The sequence below is a fragment of the Panthera uncia genome, chromosome D1 (assembly GCF_023721935.1).
Source record: "Panthera uncia isolate 11264 chromosome D1, Puncia_PCG_1.0, whole genome shotgun sequence".
NCBI classification, from domain to species: domain Eukaryota; kingdom Metazoa; phylum Chordata; class Mammalia; order Carnivora; family Felidae; genus Panthera; species Panthera uncia.
Genome location: NC_064808.1, coordinates 51,015,660 through 51,029,837, shown reverse-complemented (window position 1 = coordinate 51,029,837; position 14,178 = coordinate 51,015,660). Strand labels below are relative to the sequence as shown.

General features: G+C 38.7%; 1 protein-coding gene and 1 pseudogene across 1 annotated transcript; one reads left to right on the top strand and one right to left on the bottom strand.

The window, feature by feature from the left end:
- The first annotated feature begins 2,524 nt into the window (after positions 1 to 2,524).
- Positions 2,525 to 3,564, top strand: LOC125913676 (olfactory receptor 52B2-like; annotated as a pseudogene).
- Positions 3,565 to 7,961: 4,397 nt separating this feature from the next.
- Positions 7,962 to 9,028, bottom strand: LOC125914054 (olfactory receptor 52H1-like). Its single transcript, XM_049619188.1, has one exon. The coding sequence runs from the start codon at positions 8,989 to 8,991 to the stop codon at positions 8,044 to 8,046; it is 948 nt and encodes a 315-aa protein (XP_049475145.1). The 5' UTR covers positions 8,992 to 9,028; the 3' UTR covers positions 7,962 to 8,043.
- Between the last annotated feature and the right edge of the window lie 5,150 nt (positions 9,029 to 14,178).

The window sequence follows — 14,178 nt, the reverse complement described above, 5'->3', positions numbered from 1 at the left end:
GAGATTTTGGGAAAATCCTCTAAAGATGGAAGATATAGGGGTGCCTGGGCAACTCAGTCAGTTAAGCTTCCTACTTTGGCTCAGGTGATCTCACGGTAGGTGAGTTCACACCCGCATCACGCCCTGCACTGACAGCTCTGAGCCTGGAGCCTGCTTCGGATTCTGTCTCCCTCTCTCTCTGCCCCTACCTCTTTCTCTCTCTCTCTCTCTTCTCTCTCTCTCTCTCTCTCTCTCTCTCAAAAATAAATAAACGTTTAAAAAATTTTAAAGGTGGAAGACAAATCAAATAACTTAAAAAAAATTTTTTTTACATTTATTTATTTTTGAAAGACAGAGTGAGAGTGGGGGAGGGGTAGACACACACACACACACACACACACACACAATCCAAAGCAGGCTCCAGGCCCCAAGCTGTCAGCACAGAGCCTGACGCAGGGCTCAAACCCATGGATCACGAGATCATGACCGGAGCCGAAGTCAGACGCTTAACCGACTGAGCCACCCAGGCGCCCCCAAATCAAATAACTTTTAATGAAAGCTTGCACTTTTAGTGCTCTCTTTAATAACAACAAAACGACTTCATCAAATTATTGTCATATATTTTACAATAGTAAAACAATATACTTTTCCATATAATAGAAAATAGAAACTATCAAGACAAAACAAAAATAAAATAAAATCACCTATTAGTTTACTACATGGATATAACAATAATTATTTCCACGTTTTATCCCTCAGAAATCCTATCTATGAAAATATGTATTTTTATGTACCGTTGATATTGTTCAACAATGACATTAAGCATAAGCATTTTGTGAACTTTTTAAAATTTAATATCAAGTGGCAAATATTAAGTGTGATTCATTTTTTAAATAAAACTAATTCAGCTATCTTTGTGTATAAGCTGATATTTCCTGATGCAGAATGAGAAGGTTTTTCTTTGTTAACAAGAAAATTAATTTTGTTTTTTAATGAAAATTAACTTTCTTTTTAGTGAAGATTTTAGGCTATTCAAAATGAGGACAGGATTGGACATTTTATTTTGACTTTCTTTAAGGAGTATAGTATATTCCATTATCTCTTACCATTTCAGTGATCAAACCCATTTAGTACGAGGTGGAGGGTTACTGAAAAATCTCTGGGAAGAGAGATTTGAGGAAAGTCAACTGCATTACAATCCCTGAAGGATAGAACTTTCTTGTTTACTAGTTTTATTCAAATTCAGTACTTGCACCATATGAAATAAAACGTGAAGGAATTAAAAACCAACGAAGAGAGGAATGATCAAATCTATTTTTTTCTAAATTTTTTTTAATGTTTCTTCACTTCTTGAGAGACAGAGACAGAGTGTGAGCAGGGCCGGGGAAGAGAGAGAGGGAGACACAGAATCCGAAGCAGGTTCCAGGCTCTGAGCTGTCAGCACAGAGCCTGATGCAGGGCTTGAACTCATGAACCTGAGCCGAGTTGGATGCTTAACCGACTGAGCCACCCAGGTGCCTCCCCCCTTTCTTTTTATCAAATCTATTTTTAAAGGAGTTTAAATAAGAAGCGGTTGGTAGCGGCATCCAGTTACTTCTATGATTTCTGTTTTTAATTTCCTAAAGCTACTTATTTCTGATCACATTTCTTTAAAGTAATGAAGGTAGGATGTATTAACAAAGAAAACTGAGATAGAAACAATGTTTTGAATAATCTGGGTGAAAGCCTCATCCTGAGCTTCAGAAAAGTACTGTGCTGTAAACAACTCCATCTATTCTCAAGTAGCAGCATCCCCACCTGTAATGATGGTGGCTCGTAATTTAATAAAATCTTTCACTATTGAAACTTCACAACAAAGGATATCTGTAATCAATGGTTAGTAATTTATTTAACAAACACAAAACCCCTTTACTGGCACCGTGCTTGTATAAACTATATCCTGATACACAGGATTTCTATTTTACAGGCTTTGAACTCCTTTTCCCTTTTATGAACATGGAGCTATCTCTATACATATTGTAGATTATTAACAGATGTTTAGTTGATCAATAGATCAATAGGTGATTAGGTAAATATATGTGCCAGATAACGGGATTGTTGTTTAACTAGTTCAATCAGAAAAAAAAAAAAAACTCTTGTTTTTATTTGGTTTTTAATATTCTTTACAAAAATTTATAATTTTCTTCCATTTCTTAAAATGTTTAGTCAGAGACTACAAATTATTATTACAAGTTTTAAAATTTTGCATGACCATCATTTTTCATTTATGACCATTGTGTGAGAAAACAGTACCAGGCTCAGGATTTTCCTCGGAAGCATCTTTATGAAATTCTTTGATCTTACTTTGAATTTTTAGGACCTTTCTCCACAATGTAGAATACTACACACAATTAGGTCTGCGTCGGAGAAAACTTACTAATGGAAATTTTACATGGCAGATGTCTGAGTCCATTAACTAATAAATATATGCTAGTTGATTGTGAAGGGCTAGCTCTCAAACTTTCTTTCTCCTTATAGACAAGTGATGAAGGTCCCATACCATAATTCAGGCATGGTTGATCCCAATGACTCCACTGTCAATTATGATATGTTTGTCCTCAATGGCATCCCTGACCTGAAGGAGCTGCACATGTGGATCTCCATCGCCTTCTGCCTGATGTACCTGGTGGCTGTGTCAGGAAATGTTATCCTGATCTGTGTGGTGGCAGTGGAGCAAAGTCTTCATGAACCTATGTACCTCTTCCTCTCTGTGTTGGCTTTTTGGGATCTGATTCTATCCACATCCACAGTACCCAAAGCCCTGAGCATCTTCTGATTTGATGATGTGGACATCTCTTTTGGTGGCTGTATAACCCAGCTCTTCTTTATGCATTTTGCCTTTGTGGTGGAATCAGGCATTCTCTTGGCCATGGCTTTTGATCACTATGTGGCCATCTGCTACCCACGGAGGTACACCATCATTCTTAGCCATGGTGTCATCGGCAAAATAGGGCGTGTTGTAGTGCTCAGGAGTTTTGCAACTGTTTGCCCCGTTATCTTTCTAGTGAGGCACCTGCCCTTCTGCCAGACAAACATCATTGCCCACACGTTCTGTGAACACATGGGGCTGGCTAAGTTGGCTTATGCTGATATCACCGTCAACATTTGGTATGGAATCTCTGTGCCATTACTCAGTGTAATGCTAGATATGGTGACAATAGTCGTCTCCTATAGGCTCATTCTCCAGGCGGTCTTCAGGCTGCCATCCCATGATGTGCAGATGAAAACACTCAGCACCTGTGGTTCCCATGTCTGTGTCATCCTCATGTTCTACCTTCCTGGGATTTTCACTGTCATTGCTCAGCACTTTGGCCGAAAAATCCCTAAGCATGTCCACATCCTGTTGGCCGATCTCTATGTTCTCGTTCCCCTGTGATGAACCCAATTATCTATGGAGTAAAGACCAAACAGATTCGTGAAAGAGTGGCCCTTGTGTTTTCTTCAAAAAGGAAGTGTTGCTAAGGATGATTGGCTCTCATTGTGATTTTTTAGAGGTGAGGAGGAATGATCCTATTTTAAAAAGCGGACAGATAAGTTGTCATTTAGGATAGACTCTACCTGCTATGGAATTAGTTGTGTTTTTTTTTTTTTCATTCAATAGAAATGACCCAAATTGTATGAGTCCCTTATTTCAAAGGTAAACAGGTTCTTGAAAACCTGTGTATTCATAAGCATAAAACTACTATTTTAAATGTCTATAGGGTTCTTCACTATTTACTAGTAACATTTCTATTTCTATCAAACAAAAATAAGATTTATAGAATACATCTCTATGTGTCCTTCCCAATTGCTATATTAAATACAAATGAGAGTGAACAGGGGCGCCTGGGTCCCTCAGTTGGTTAAGCCTCTGACTTTGGCTCAGGTCATGATCTCACCGTGATTCCTAAGTTCAAGCCCTACATTGGGCTCTCTGTTGTCGTTGCAGAGCCTGCTTTGGATCCTCTGTCTTCCTCTCTCTCTGCCCCTCCCTCACTCTCAATCTCTCACTGTCTCAAAATGAATAAACATTAAAGAAAACAAACTAGAGTGCACACCTTAAATAAGGGAAATGTTGAGGTTCCCTCTTCTGTCTCATTTTATTAACAAAAGAACACCTTCACAATCTCATTACACAAATGGGAATATTTGATGATGCAATCCGCACAAAGGAAATCTTTACTGTTGTGAGTATGTGATTTAGGAAGGGAAAAAAAGGACAAGGCAATTAAGTGTTTGGAAACACGAACTGCCTTGGATGCTGGGTGTCCTGTGCAACCCTTCTAATCTGCACTGGAGTAACCCTCTTTTCAGACTCCTTAACATCTATCTCACAGGGTTGTGGTATGAAGAGCCAAAGAGAAACTGAACACTAGAGCACTTTACAAATTATAAAATGCTATACAAATGTGTTGTGTCACTGCCGTTAATGGCATTAAGTTCCCTGGTTTGAGCTTTCACCCTGCTTATGGCCAAAGGTCAAGAACAAAACAAAGCAAAAAACCCCCATCCTTTGTCTGCAGCAAAGTCCTTCTATCTCCTGCCTCCCTTCTTTTCCCAGCAGGGTGAATCTAGCCACAGGGAGGTGTCCTCTCAAGGCTTGTCCCTATCAGAGGTGCGCCACCCACTTCTGATGGGGGACGACGACACACACTATTCAGCTACTCAGGCTGCACTGTCCCTATTCCAGGCAGTGTGGGCTGGCTTCCTACTTCCTTCAGAAGCCCGTCTAGGAATTTTCAAGGAAATTCTACCTTGCTCCAGAACCACAGAACTTCCTTCTCAGCTGTCTGCTCAGATTCCTGGCATATTGGGTATAGAGAAAGTATTTTTGTTTTTCCTGAGCTGGGTTTTCTGAAGAACTTTTGCCAAAATCTTGGCATCCTGGGCTAAGAGCAAATCTTAGGAAGTTAATTTACAATAGTGCGATAACTACAGATAGTGAGAAAACTCCAGAGAGATTTAGCTAATTGCAGAAGTACAAAGACGTGGCTGGGTTTAGAGCTGAAGATGAGTGTCTCATCTTTTCCCTGGAGAGATTTATTCCTCATCAGTCTCTCAGGAAACTTTCCCCCAAAAGAGGGGGGAGACAAGGAGAGGAAAAATAGTCTCTCCAGCTTCTACAAGCAGAGAAAATACATTTTTCTTTAATCTTAGATTTTGCACATATAGGACACTTGTATGTATAGGACATGTGACCGAGCCTTCATTGTAAAGCCCTACTGGTAAGAATCAAATATGGGGAACCACAGAGTTATTTGCTCTTTAAGTAAATAATGATCATCTGTCCCTGATCAAGAACACTTTGCCTGTGCATTCAGAACAAGGTTGATAACATGAGTATTTAAAAGGCAACACATGATTGGGGCACCTGGTGACTCAGTCAGTTAAGTGTCAGACTTTGGCTCAGGTCATGATCTCACAGTTCATGGGTTCAAGCCCTGTGTCAGGCTCTGTGATGACAGCTCAGAGCCGAGAGCCTGCTTCAGATTCTGTGTCTCCCTCTCTATCTGCCCCTCCCCTGCTCATGCTCTGTCTCTCTCTCTCTCTCAAAAATAAATAAACATGAAAAAAAAAATCACACATGCTCAGTCCAAACTTCCAGTATAAATGGTCTTCTACTTCCACAATACTCAACCATGTAATCAACCATGTAAGTCTTGGCTGGCTGCTGTCCCTGTGCCTGTCCCTGTCCCTGTCTCTCCTCCCCATTCTATTCCTGTAGCCTGGGTGGCTCAGTTGGTTGAGCATCTGACTTTGGCTCAGGTCATGATCTTGCGGTTCCTGAGTTCAACCCCGCATCAGGCTCTGTGCTGACATCTTGGAGCCTGGAGCCTGCTTCAGATTATGTGTCTCCCTCACTCTCTGACCCTTCCCCTCTTGAGCTCTGTCTCTGTCTTTCTCTCTCTCTGTCTCTCAAAAATAAATAAACATTTAAAAAAAATTAAGAAATCAGACAGATTTATTAGCTTTATACTCATTTATTATTTATATGATGCTGAGCATATTATTTAACTTTTTTATTAAGGTAAGATTCACATCACATAAAATTCTCCATCTCAACCATTTACAGTGTGTCATTTAGTGACTTTTAGTGCATTTACAATGTTTGCAAGCATCACCACCATCTAATTCCAGAACATTTTTATCACCCTGAACAGAAATCACGTTCTCACTAAGAAGTTGCTCTTTATTTCACCTTCCCTCAGTCACCTCGCCACTACTAACTGACTTTCTGTCTCTATGGATTTGGCTATTCTGGACTTTTGACATAAATGGAATCATATGATACAGAAGTAGTCTTCTGTGTCTGGCTACTTTCACTTTGCATAGTGTTTGCAAGGTTCATCTGTGTTATATTATGTATCACAACTTCATTCCCTTTTATGACTGACAAAGGCCCCATTGTTCAGATTGAATGTATTTGTTTTATCCATTCATCAGTTGATATGCATTTGATATGAGTTGTTTCCATTTTGGGGGCTAATGTAAATAATGCCACTATAACATTTATTTACAAGTTTTGGGTTGAACATCTGTTTTCAATTCTTTTTGGTTTATGCTGAAGAGTAGGAATGGTTCATTTGATAATTCTACATTTATCTTTTTGAGGAACTGCCAATCTCTATTCTACAGAGGCTACACCATTTTACATTCTCACTAGCAATGCATTAGGGTTCCAATTTCTCCGCATCCTCACCAACATGTTATTTCTCATTTTTAAGAAATTACAGTCATCCTGGTGGGTGTGAAATAGAACAATAAGAAGGAATTGAAAAATTATTTCCTTTCACTCCCTTTCCTACCCAAGTTCAAGCTCAGCTTCAGATTCCAGAGGAAATAGTATGTGTGGAAGTCCAGAAGGAAGAATAGAGTTTGAAAAAGCATAAGACACACAGGGTGATTATAGCATGAGGCGGATGTAAGGAGGAAAGGGGAGAGGAAAGGGGAGAGGAAAGGGGAGAGGTGGTCAGCGAACACCATGCAAAAACTGGTTAGCACCAACAATGCTGTAAAAGGCTTTGAAGATATATTAGGGCATCTGAGTTTTCTTCCAAGAAAAATGGGCAACCTGAATGATTTTTTTTTGAGAGAGAGAGAGAGAAAGCGTAAGCATGCACACTAGAGCATGGGTGGAGGGGGGCGTGAGGGGAGAAAGAGAGAGAGAAGGAAAGAGAGAGAATCCCAAGCAGGCTCTGTGCTGACATGGGCCTTGATCTGTGAGATCATGACCTGAGCCAAAACCAAGAGTTGGTTGCTTAACCCAATGAGTTACCCAGGTGTCCTGTGAATAATTTTTAAGTAGAGGATTGACATAATCTAATTGGGGTTTAGTAAGATCATTCTAGTTTCTGAGTAAAAAATGGATGGGAAAGAGAATAATTTGTAGTTAGCAAATTCCAAATGGGGCTGTTGAAAAGATTCAGGACACACACAGAGAAAGAGGTAATCGTATTTTAATGTGAAACATGTGAGTGAATTTAAAGGATATTCAGAAGACATAATCAATAATAAGTGAATTTTGGTTCATGTTTATTGTGAAGTTTCAGTTGGATAACGAGGAGGAGCTACCAAATACAGAGTTGGCTATGTGGGATAGAGAATTGGGAGTAGAGCTTTAGATGTGGGAATTTTCAGCATGCAGATGGTTATTGAATTTATGAGCTTACTGAGTGGTAAACAACCTGTGAACAAAGTACTATTTTTTCTTTTCTTTCCTTTTCAAAATGTATTTAAAGAGGACATTGAAACAGGATAAAAGGACCAAAGGAAGTGTAAACCTATCTTGCATTTATACTTTTGATCGTAGAAAATTAGGATACTTCCATCTGATGTCTGCCATTTTCTAGGGACTTGAAAAATCCTTACCTTTCTTACTGTAATTCTACCAATGATTTTCTCCAACAGAATTAACGTCTTGAAATTCATGGGAATTGAATCCGTATTGGAGGGCTTCCTGCTACTGATTTACATAAGAGATTCTATTAAATCAATACGATTACTTGACTTTTCATAATTTTTTCTCTCCATGTTCTCAGCCCAGAGTCACTTCATCCCTTTAGGAAAGAGTAGGAGGATGACCTTGTCCCTGATCTGCTTGGTTTTTACACCATAAATGATGGGATTGAGTGCAGGAGGGATTGCCACATAGAGGTTGGCAAACATGATGTGAAAGGTGCGAGAGATATTGTGTCCGAAGCGATGAGTGAGGACAGAGAACATGGCTGGTGTGTAGAATATGAGAATGACACAGACATGGGAACCGCAGGTGCTGAGGGCTTTCTGGCGGGCATCTCTTGATGGAAGATGGAAAACAGCATGAAGGATGAGAGCATAGGAAATACCAATGAGGACCAGGTCTGAGATAATAGTCATCACAGGCACAGCAAAACCATACCAGATGTTGATGGAGATGTCAGCACAGGCGAGTCGGGCAACCCCTATATGTTCACAGTATGTGTGAGGGATGATACGTGACTTGCAGAAGGGCAAACGCTTCACCAGGAAAACAACAGGCAAAATGACACCAAAGCTCCGACCCACAATGCCCACCATGATCTTGACAATTGTCCTTGGTGTCAAAACACTTGTGTATCTCAAAGGGCAGCAAATGGCCATGTAACGGTCAAATGCCATGCCCAACAAAATGGCGGAGTCCAGAAAAAAGCTGAAGTGAAGAAAGAACAACTGGGTAAGGCAACCAGGAAAAGTGATTTTCTGAGCTTTCAACCAGAATATGCCAAGTGTTTTGGGGACACACGTGGTGCACAATACGAGGTCTGCAGAGGCCAACATGGAGAGAAAGAAGAACATGGGTTCGTGGAGGCTGTGGTCCACAGTGATGAGGTAAAGAAGGATGCCATTACCAGCAAGGGCCACCAGATAGATAGTGAAGAAAGGAATCCCAATCCAGATGTGGAATTGCTCCAGCCCTGGGATCCCCACCAAAATGAAAGAACCTGGATTGAAACTTGTCAGATTCAATGTGGCCATCGTGGTAACTGTAATTCCTTGAAGACAAAATGTAATTTTTTTTCCCTAGAACTGAGTGGCCATAAATTCCCTTTAAGTCTTTTCCAGAACTAAAATCCTTTCATTCCCAACACATAACAAACACTAAGGCAAACACAACCTACTTCTTGTCACAATCTCTGTAGCATTTACCAAAGGCTGCCAAGAGACATCAACTAAATCAATAATTCCCTATCTATAGACATTACCATAACGGTATTGTTACTATATTGGGACTATGTCCCACCAGATCCATGACCTGGGATCATTACTGGCCCCTTGTTGTCAACTAAAGTTCCAAGTTCAGTCTGAAATTTCTCAAAGCTGTAAGTATTGAATATCCTACCTGGCATAAGTCTCAGTAACATCTTACTGAGGTATCCATTCAAAGAAATAACAGGGGTCAGGTGCGAATTAGCAAATCTGCATTCCTTATTGCCAGTGCATCATTAGGACTCTGGCAAACCAGCCTACTACTGCCTATTTGCCCCACTTCTTCAATATCTGGAGGAAAATTTTCACCTAAATATTCTTCGGTCAATTCAACAATTCTCCACAACTCATTATTTTTTCACCTGCCAACTTCCTGACCAGCTACCTTATTCTTTCATCACATCATTCTCCCACCACTGGAGCATGGTGATCTGAGGGTTGACTGGGGCTCTTCTTTCTCTTTCAGTCCCTGTGTCTCATCTGCCAGCTCTTCTGATCCTCTTTAAAATCCCTGTTTGATCTGCCTACTCCACTTCTTCTCCACTTCCTCACCTAATCGCTTCAAATCATTAATCATTAATCGCTTATTGGAGCCATGCAATAAGACATCCATTCCATTCTTTCAGTATCTTGCAAGCCTTTTTCTTTATCTCATGCTGCCAGATTTCTCTCTTAAAATATGAAATTATTAAGACACTCACAACCTTATTTAAAAATTTGTAACTGCCATTACACCTACAGAATATATTTTATCTCCTGCTTGGGAGGCAATAGTTTCCTTTCATATTTTAGTTCTACCTATGTGAATGTGTCTCTCATTCTTCCCTACAAGGCATCCATATAGGCTTCCATAGATTTCTCCATCATTCCTACATCTCATTGCTTGGATTGCTGCCTTTTCTATCAGTGCAATATTGTCTTCTCTCAACATGTGTAAATTCTATTCCTTGCTCCTGATCCTTACAAGCACTAATGTCTCCAGGAAACCTTCTCCAGTAATCCTAAACCATGCAGTCCATTCCCCTGCTTAAAATCACAGCTCTTAATCATTTTACCAAAAAAAAAAATCAGATGGCTGTATTGAATTTTACATGATTTTCCTGGATTCTCTTTCCTAGATATATGAGCATCTTCTGTTAATGATTGGGAATCCCTCTCGAAGACAAATTTTCTGTTCTCATGTTTCTCTTCCAGAGTAAAAGAAGGCAAGATTTCACATAGAATAACCATTCATACAATCTAAGGAATAAAACTGTTATTCCATTGTTTACTTATTTTTTCACTGTGTCCTCTTTGGGCCAGAAAGTATTGAATATATATATCTGTGTACACACACACACACACACACACACACAAATATCCTTGGCTTATTTTTGCTTCCACCATCTTCAAAGACAATAAAAGTGAATTGAGTGTTTTTTTTCAAATCTCATTCTAACCTCTGTAGTCACATCTCTGTCTCTCTCTACAAACTTTTCTGTCTCCCTCTTCTACTTATAAGACCACTGCAATTACATCAGACTCACTCAGATAATCCAGTATAATATCCCTATTTTAAAGTCAAGTGATTAGCAACCATAAATCTCCTTTGACATATAACTTACGAGCAGGTTCTAGGGGTTAGGGTATGCATATCTTTGCAGGGCCATTCATTAATCTAGCTACCATAACCTTTTTCTGGATCTTCCCCATCTGTCTCCCCAAGACCCCTATCACAATTACCACATTCAGATAATACTCACAGACACCTTATTCTGATGTTAGAAAACCAATAAAGGGCTTGAAGAGGATAAGTTCAAGATGAGAACAGAAAGGTGCAGGAGGTAACACCATTGGGGAGGACATGTAAAAAGAAAGAAGCATACCTAGATGAGAGGTGAGGCATGGGAACAAAGAAATTTAATTCCACCCAGGAAAGACAGACACACCTGCACAGCATAACTTTTTATTTCTCATTGTTTTTCTCAGGGGATGGAAAGACTTCAAAGTGAGGGCTCTGAAATATAGGGGGACTCCAGGGACTCCAGTCAACAGTGAATACTATTAGGATTAGTGCGTAAATGTTTACATTAATATTTTCCTGATCTAGAAATGACATCATATATAAACATGCTTTGATTCAGAGTTTTAGATAGAGAGGAGAAACCAGGAAGTGCTAGAATTCCTGTGTAGACTAGTCATTCACAGATCATCAAAAAATAATTTTTGAAAGAAAAAACAAATTAAAATAACCAGGCTCCTGGTTCTGACTGGGGAGAATGGTGTGATAATAACCCTTTAAATTCTGGATCCCAAATGTTTATGTGAATGTTTGGAGAAAAGACAGTAGACTGGTTAGGGATGTGGGTAAGTTCTGATCATATGCTTGTAGATATAAACATCACCTTTTAGCCCATTGGATAGGGCTTTCCGGTTTCTAGTTGTAACTGCATCGAGGTACTTCTTAGACTGAAGAAATTCTGACTTCTGAGCAAGAAGAGTTAAACTTTTGCATAAACCACTTCCTCAGGTCATTGCAGACTATTCAATGTTTACCATAGGGCTGGAGATGTATCATTAATGTTCAGAGGCTTATGGCAGAAACCTTAAAGTTCTTCTTGAAACAGCTTTCTCTCACTTCCCTTGTTTTCTTTCATTTTATTCATTCTATTAAATGCATCGCTAAAAAGAACTACTTCTAGTCTTAGTGTCTTACACCTTTCACATTTGAATTGTCTTGTGTAACAGTATAATAAACATATAGGGAAGAGCAAGCTTTGCATACTACAGAAAGAGCTGAAGTTACATTGTAATTTTGTGGTGCTAACTAAGCTCTCCATTTCACTGAATCAGATAAAAATAACAAGTTCAGAATACCTTCAGGGAAAATAGACCAGCTATTAAAGGTTGTAAAGCTGGGTGTATCAACTGTGGCACAGAAAAATGGGTAAAGTAACTTCCTGCTTCCCTAAAGATATACTCTTTTGTCTCTACTATGTCCCCGAGTTCTTGCAGATCTCTCAGCAACTTACATGAAATTGACTTTCTCTCATCTCAACCAGTCAGAGTGGAAATTCTGTAGCAAAAAATCAAATTGAGCACACAGGGACACCAATCTGGTTCATTCCAACAATATAGAAAAAGAAATTTAACATTTTAAATTAAAAACACATGGTATACATAAAAACTCCATTTAAAAAATCAAAGTAAAATAGTAACACATTGAAACATTTTAAAACTATACTGCTGTATCCAAGAAGAGCCTAAGGGAGACATGACAACTCAATATAATGAGGTTTCCTGGACAGGACTCTGGGTCAGAAAAAGGACATCAATTAAATCTAGAGAAATCTACTATGGCTGTTTGTACTAAATTCTCCTTTGTCTCTGACCTAGGATTCCTGTGTCTTCCACCAGCCACCATGAAATGAATACCTTGTTAGTTTGCAAGTAGAAGAAAATTTCATACTCCTCACAGTTCTTGACACAGACAATTTGGGATATAAAATAAATATACTCTGAGTGGAAAAACAGGTAAACAAAATATCCCTAAGAAACAGTGACTCACAGACATAAAAACTATCTTTACTATTGTCTGTCCTCTTTATTAAGCCATCAATATTATAATTCTTTGGAACAAACAAATGTAATTATAAAATGACTTGTTGAAAATGGAGCAGATATATACCATTCTAGAATGCTATATCATGATAAGTAGTGTTGAGTTACAGCTCTTACTTTTTTTTTTTAATTTTTAAAAATGCTTATTTATTTATTTTGAGAGAGAGAAAGAGCAGGGGAGGGGCAGAGAGAGAGGGAGAGAGAGAATCCCAAGCAGGCTCCACACAGTTGGCACAAGCCTGATGCGGGACTCAAACTCATGAACACTGAGATCATGACCTGAGCCAAAACCAAGAGTCTGATGCTCAACTGACTGGGCCACCCAGGTGCCCCTTGAGTTACAACTCTTTCTAATAAACATGAGTTACTTCCTGAACTTACAAAACATGTAGTAAATGCTCAAAAAATGTTTATTATTATTGGCTCTTGTATATAATAAAGAATATATATGTATGTATATACAGGATACATATACATATATGTACATACACATACGTGTACACATATGTACATACATGTGTGTACATATACATATATGTATATACAGGCTTTTGCCACTTTTATTCAACAGTGTACTGGAGGTCTTAGCCAAGGAAATTAGGCAAAAATAAAAAATAAAAGGCATCTAGATTGGAAGAGAATAAGTAAAACTATCTCAATTTATAGAGGACCTGACCTTGATATAGAAATTCCTAAGGAATCCACTAAAAATAATTATTAGAACTAGCAAATGAGTTTATCAAGGTTGCAGGTCAATATACAATATTTAAGATCAATATACAAAATTGTTTATATTTCTATTCATTTGTAATGAACAATCTAATAACAAATTAGAAAAATGATTCAATTTATAAGAACATCATAAAGAATAAAATACTTAGGAAGAAGTTTAAGAAGTATAAATTTTATACTCTGAGAGATAGAAAATATTGTTGAAAAAAATTAAAGGAGATCTAAATAAATGGGAAAATTTCCCATGTTCAGGGATGGAAAACTCAACATTGTGAAGATGACAATACTTCCTAAACTGATCTGCAGATTCAACTCAATCCCTACCAGAATCACAGCAGAATTCTTCACAGAAATTAGCAAACTAGGGGCACCTGGGTGGTTCATCAATTGGACGTCGGACTTCAGCTCAGGTCATGATCTCACGGATTGTGCATTTAAGCCCCGCATCGGGCTCCTTGCTGGCGGTGCATAGCCTGCTTGGGATTCTCTCTCCCTATCTTTCTGCCCCTCCCCAGCTTGCACTTTTTCTCTCTCTCAAAATAAATAAATAAACAAACAAACAAAAAAAGAAAATTAACAAACTGATTCTAAAATCCATATGGAGTCACAAGGGATGCAGAAGAG